At 43.9% G+C, this 6,978-nt stretch overlaps 1 protein-coding gene across 1 annotated transcript; it reads right to left on the bottom strand.

The window, feature by feature from the left end:
- Positions 1-237: 237 nt before the first annotated feature.
- Positions 238-3,318, bottom strand: LOC105903273 (keratin, type II cytoskeletal cochleal-like). The gene is made up of 9 exons (XM_012830998.3): positions 2,742-3,318; positions 2,284-2,492; positions 2,118-2,178; positions 1,916-2,011; positions 1,641-1,805; positions 1,403-1,528; positions 1,076-1,296; positions 896-951; positions 238-777 (listed from the first exon to the last, which is right to left on the bottom strand). Exons 1-9 carry the CDS (start codon positions 3,246-3,248, stop codon positions 518-520), a joined length of 1,701 nt encoding a protein of 566 aa, XP_012686452.2. The 5' UTR covers positions 3,249-3,318; the 3' UTR covers positions 238-517.
- Positions 3,319-6,978: the final 3,660 nt, after the last annotated feature.

Here is a 6,978-nt window from a genome sequence, read left to right as displayed (position 1 = left end):
GTTGGGTGGTGGTTTCATACCCACTCACTCTCTGAGTACACTGACTTGTTACAACTAATCCTCTAATAAAGTATTTTTTCTTGGAATATGACTTGTTTCAACTCGTGGTGTGCAACTCCAAAGGACCCCCTCGAAAACGAGATGCTGCATCTCAAGGGGTTATCCTCCAAACAATACATTTCAAATTTCAAATTTCAAACTCAAAACAGACACAATGAGTAAGCATAGCTATACATGTTTGGCATCAAACACTTTATTTGCACTGAACATTTACATTTGGGTTTAGTTACTCTTTGGCATGTGGTGAAGTCACCAGTCACATATGCAGTGTTGCAATTGTATTTCATCTTGAGCAGCTCAGCGGTTGTATCACATGCATTGCATTGCTGGGTGGAGATTTTATCCCACTCACTTTCTGAGTACATTACACTGTTTTACAGCTTTCAAACTTCCTGGAGTGGAATTGGGAAAAGCATAGGGGGTAAAGGTTAGAGGGAGGAGAGGAGTTGTTCCTCATTTAATAGCGACGCATGCCACTGGACACCGAAGAGGAGCGAGACATGGAAATGCTGCTGCCGCCACCGCCAATGCTTGAGCCGCCGCCCCCGCTCATTCCCATGCTCATGCCGCCGCCGCCGCCGTAGGACATGCCCATGCCGCCACCACCGCCGCCGCCGTAGGAAACCTGGCTCATGCCAGAGCTGCCACCATAGCCGTATCCACCGCCTCCGCCTCCGCCTCCGCCTCCGCCTCCGCCAAGGGACATGCCACCGCCTCCTGCAAAACAACATTTGATTTAGTTAAAAGGCAGACCAATAAAAAGTGCAAATGATATATGCAGCATGGTTCATTTCCTGGATTTTTATGCAGTCTTGAAATTAATAATTATACCCACCACCAGCAGCACCTGAGGATGTCTGGACGTGAACTGTTGCAGAGGCACCACCAATTCTGTAGAATGAAAGAAATATTAGGACTTTTTATTTGTCGCCAAATAAAAATAGTCAGATAATTCACTTGTAGGTATTAAACTTAATGCAGTCCTTTGTAGATGTATTATGTTTCATATGCTTACCTGGACTCCTCTCCTTCCAGCAGTTTCCTGTAGGTGGCGATCTCAATGTCGAGGGCCAGTTTGACGTTCATCAGCTCCTGGTACTCGCGCACCTGGCGGGCCATGTCCTGCTTGGCTCTCTGGAGGGCGTCCTCAAGGTCCCTGATGCGCAGCTTGGCATCCTTCACTGCCATCTCTCCACGTTCCTCAGCCTCTGCAATCTGGGCCTCAATGCTGGCGCGCTGCATTGCAATAAAAGAGTGCAAGTCAGTCAGATGGAGGTTAGTTAAACATTGGCTAATGAAAGCATATACTCTGTGGCGAATGGCAAAGAGGAAGGTAACTGACCTGTACTCGGACTGATTCAATTTCATTCTGGAGGCGGCTGATCATGCGGGTGAGCTCAGAGATCTCTGCCTTGGTTGTGCGCAGGTCATCACCGTATTGGCCAGCAGAGGACTGCATCTCCTCAAACTGTAGAAGACCAAGAGATGTTAGCATGAAGTTCCTACCCTCTGCCCCTTTCAAGAATCAAGGCTCTGTCATAGTAAGGCACTAAGTGCTGGTGCCAGTCTGATGCACTCACCTTGGCCTTGTACCATGTCTCGGCCTCTGCACGGCTGCGGTTGGCGATGTCCTCGTACTGAGCACGCACTTCGGCCACAATGGAGTCCATGTCCAGAGTTCGGCTGTTGTCCATCTCCACAATAGCAGAGGTGTCCTTGATCTGGCCCTGCAGCTCACGCAGCTCCTGTGTGAGGAAGAGAATGACAAATGTGAATGTTTCATATGAGCTTGAGAACACTGCAAATCATTTTGGATGTGACCCTGGACCCTGTACATGAAGTATGACCATCTTACTTCTTCATAGATGGCTCTGAGGAAGTTGATTTCATCCTGAATGGCATCAACCTTGGCCTCCAGTTCCACCTTGTTCATGTAGGCAGTATCAACATCCTAAAGAAGAATGAAAGAATGGGTAAGTATGTAGGTTCAGAGATTAGCAATGGGAGATCCTAGCAGAACATTGGAATAGAGTGTAAACACATTTTTCAGTTTTTACCTTCTTGAGCAGAACAAACTCATTCTCAGCTGAGGCACGCTTGTTGATTTCATCCTCATACCTGCACAAATGGAGCACAGTGTGGTCAATTTTATAGAAGTAAGAACTGAAACTCCATACATTCCTTCTATGACAGGTGGTGAACATAAATAATTGAGGCACTCACTTCATTTTGAAGTCCTCAACCAGACCCTGCATGTTTCTCAGCTCTCCCTCCAGTTTGACCTTCTCATTTCCCAGGCCGTCGAGCTGTCTGCGCAGGTTGCCAATGTAGGCCTCAAACATGGAGTCGATGTTGGAGCGCACGGTGGTCTGGTCCTGGAGGAGGCTCCACTTGGTCTCCAGCATCTTGTTCTGCTGTTCCAGGAAGCGCACCTGTGGGGACAAAATGAAACACCATTAGTCCACTTATACTGTACTAAGTTTTTCTCCAGAGGTTACACAGTACTCAATAAAAGAAAATATTTTCTTTTGTTATAGTTGTAGTAGGCTTCCTGTTCTTTCTTTAATTCCATTTAATCAGTGACTCATCAGTGTACACGATAAGCCTAGAAGAATGGTGTCATGCACTCTTGCCAGTGCATGTCTCTCTCTGTTGGATTTTGCAATGAGAAAAGCACCGACCTTGTCGATGAAGGAGGCAAAGCGGTTGTTGAGGGTCATGATCTGGTTCTTCTCCTGAGTGCGGACGGTCTGGATGTTGGGGTCGATCGCCAGGTTCAGGGGGGCGAGCAGACTCTGGTTGACGGTGACAGCTGTGATGGCTGGTGCTATGAAAGCACCACCTCCACCACCCATGCCCAGTCCAAAGCCACCACCACCTCCGCCGAGAGCCATGCCACCTCCACCAGCACCGAAGCCGCTGCCGAAGCCAGCACCTCCTCCGCCCATGCTGTTGCCGAAGCCACCACCACCACCTCCCAAGGCCATGCCACCGCCGCCGATGGAGCGCCTCATGGACACAGAGCTCATGCGGGCACCGCCACCGCCTGCCATGGCGGACTGGCTGGAGAAGCTCTTCCTCATGCTGCCGCCGCTGCTGAAGCCGCCACCGCTGCTGAAGCCGCCACCGATGCTGCCACCGCTGCTGCCACCGATGGTGTAGCTGGATGAAGAGATCTTTACGCTCATGGTTGTTTCTTAGGGAGGGCTACAGGCCAACAGAGAGAGGAGAGATAGGAAAGGACCGGAGCAGGTGAGTCCACAAAGAGGAAAGATGTACCTCTGAGTGTCTTGATGTTGGTGCGATGCCTCTTTATACTGCTTGGAGAGGGGGTGGCACTCACCTGAGCCCTGCTCTCACCCCTCCTCCACTCTCTGAAGATACTCGCCCTGCAAGTTTAACCAGCCTACGGGGGGTGCAGGCAGCCATCTGATTGGTGCAGGTAAAGTCAGCAAGGCCCTGAGGGGGATTCAAGGGTGGTTAGAATGGCATTCATATTCTGTTATTAATTCCTTTAACTTTTCACATGAAGGTTTGATAGCATGTTTCTCAGAAGATCTTTAACTAGTTTAGTTTCGGGCAAGCAAGTGCCTGGGGATGAAATAACACTCCTCTGAAATGCTGAGGCTCACCACACACTGCAGTGCTCTGTGCCAGGAGATGATACAGAGATACAGGATTTAATTTAGATTGTGTATTATCATATTTTTTGCATTACCAATTAATAGTAAAACAAAACATTCGCAAATACATAAACATGTACTGTGCAAACTTTGCTTGTCACAAAAAAGCTGTTCCACATTTCAAATCTAGGTACCTTTTATTTATCTCTATACAAGTGAATCAACTCAAGACAGAGTTAAATAGAGTTAATCTATAATCTACTTTTGGACAGTGGTAGTTTGTGGCAGGAGAAGTTTTCTTGAGAATGTAGAGTAAATACATGGTGACATTTACAAGCACAAATTCACACACAAGATTCATGCAAGCAAGCGCTCAACAACAATTAACAACGATTCAAGTCATTCCCTACAAATATGGAATTAGAACATCTGATGCATACATTCCATGATCAAACGTTTCATAATAGAAAGATTATATTTTTATCCTTCCCAGTAATTACCCTGAGCAAAGACCACACCTGTGTTGATCGTGAGCCAAACAGGATCTTTATGGCTGACATGTGAACAGTAAGTCAGGAAGACCTTTCTCTTACAGAGCAGGAACTGTTTGCAACTGTTATTTCAGGTATATGTGAATATTTTGAGGTCTTTTCTTAGATTAGGCTATTAGGTTATAGGCAGTGGGAACCTACTTCCACTTTGTATGTGCACCCCATATCACGTATCTCATGTCTCACTGTTTATTAACTCTTTGTACATTTTGTTCAGTATGTTGCTTTTTACCTCATATTTGTGTATGGTATCTCTGTGTCATCTATTAAAGCTTTTTTGAAGGTGAAGCTGAAGCTTTTTTAAATCTGCATTTTTTTTTTTTAATTGAAGACCTAACCTATTTTGAAAGAAATTGTGTTGACATTTACACTGCACACACCCTAATCTCCAGAAAAGTGGTTGACCTTTCAATTTGCATGTACCAAGTTTCATACTGTCTGGGAAAGGAAGGCATGTGGCTAAGGGGGTTGAGTCTCAAAGTAATTTCAGCTCTCCTCTACCTGAACCAGTGCAGCGGGTGAAAGTGAGAAAGTGTTGTAGGTGAACGAGGCTCACGAGATGGGCAAAGTGGGATGAAAAGTGTCAAAAGGTGTCAAATCTTTACTACACTTGTGCTTTTGAGAACACAGCCATGAACATACAACAACTTTTCATGCTTTACCCATATTATTATTATTGCAAACAACTCTTCAACTTCTTACATTGTGAGTTGTTTTATATACACCATGCAATATGGAGGAAGCATGTATTGTGAGTTGTGGTATATATACCATGCAATATGTATTTTCTTGTGGTAGCAATGGTTTCCTCCAAAGAAACACGTGCAGCCGTCATCGCTTTGAATCAAAATGGCCTCACATGCTGCTACGAATTTTGCACCTAAAAGAACCATTTACTGGATTATCCAGAACTACAAGGAGCCACATCAGTTAGATTAGCCATTTAGATTGATCTATTTCAGCGAGGTGGGTGAAATCTGTTTTCTGCATTCAGTGGAATCCGCTCGTATTGCAGGCTTAAGTTCATCATCACGCTTTTGCTGCTCTCTGTTTGTTTGGCATAATAGTAAATACTAGTGAGATACATATAACATACGGCTATATGCACCAGGTAGAAGTTTTACATTCAAGTGACTTTAAAATGATTATAATTATCTTTCACATTCAGACTAGAAAAATTGAATTAATTTGATGATGCACTCTTACAGTCCAACCGCAATATAGAGCGAATATGTAACAAGTGATCAGTATTGTTCTATGTGTTACCTTCCGATGTGTTCTTCTGAGGGTCCTCAATACATATTTTGCTTGGATGTATTTACTTGTATACGGGTTGCAACCACAAGATGTCAGTGTTCTGTATAGAGTGAGTTTATTTAATAACTGTAAAGGAAATGTGCCCTTAAAATAAGTTGTTGAATGTGAGAAATCCATTGTAAAGTACCTACTTTTCTATATGTAGCATCTACAATCACAATTTAAATGGTGATTAAATGTTATATTGATCTTAATTCGGTGATTGATAGGGCGTGTCGTGCCCAACTGTGGACTGTGTCACCAGTAACCTACTTGTAGATGTTGCTTCAGTAACTAAACACAGATGTCTCATTTGCAAATATGTTTTACGTGGATAACTTTAGTGTCACATGTCACCTTTGAAGCTCTCTGATGTGCTAAGAGGGAGGAGCAAAGACATGACATGAAGCAGAGACAAAAAGAAAGAAAACAGAGATGGACAAACAAAATGACAAAATGATATGGACCCATTATTTCATACTACACTTCCATATGACTACTTTCTGACTATATATGACAACTATAGGACACTTTCAGCATATCTTAAACAGATTACATCTCCGTGGGTGTTAACAGGTGCACTAACAGCTCTCAATAAAAGGCTTTTTGGATTCGTTGTATTTAAAGTCATCAGGTTCCAGGAGGGCATTTATAGCACACTTTTAATAAGCTGAACCGCAGACCCACATTTACATCTGATTTCCTTGTTGAGGCAGCATTGAGAGAGAATTTAATTTGAAACTGATCCAGTTTCAAGTTGGGCCCTACAAACAGAGCTGGAAAATGTGGGATACAGTATCAAAAAACCAAATGTCAAAAATGTAACCAAGTATAAGTAATATGCGATGCAATGAAGTCACTAACATATGATTTGCACCTATGTATCTTGTATAACTAGCACCAGTGTTTACCTCAGAGGAGGCATCCAACAGCAAATAAGTGGCAACTTAACACTCTCTCACCAGCTAATCACTGCCACATGTATTGCTAATTTCCAACAGCTGGTGTTATTTGCAATTTTCCTGATTTTATTGGGCTGTTTTAAATCCCTGTGGAGGCCATGAATGGTGAAAATGAGGACACAGCATGACAAAACGGGTTGGGTGGTGGTTTCATACCCACTCACGCTCCGAGTACACTGACTTGTTACAACTAATCCTCTAATAAAGTATGTTTACTTGGAATGTTACTTGTTTCAACTCATGAGGTGTGCAACTCAAAACAGACGCCCTGACTGATGACAGCTACACATATTTGGCATCAAAGACTTTATTTGCACTTCACATTTACGCTCAGGTGTGGTTATGTGTTTGGTATGTGGTGGAGTCACCGGTCACGCAGTGTTGCGCTTGTATTTCATCTTGAGCAGCTCAGCGGTTTTATCATATGCATTGCCTCTACAGACAATCCATCATACGCTACAGAGATGCAGAGCCTGTCAATCATTT

Source organism: Clupea harengus, chromosome 4 (assembly GCF_900700415.2).
Source record: "Clupea harengus chromosome 4, Ch_v2.0.2, whole genome shotgun sequence".
In the NCBI taxonomy this organism is placed as follows: Eukaryota; Metazoa; Chordata; class Actinopteri; order Clupeiformes; family Clupeidae; genus Clupea; species Clupea harengus.
Note: the sequence above shows the minus strand (reverse complement) of the source record. Positions and strands in the feature narration are given on the sequence as shown.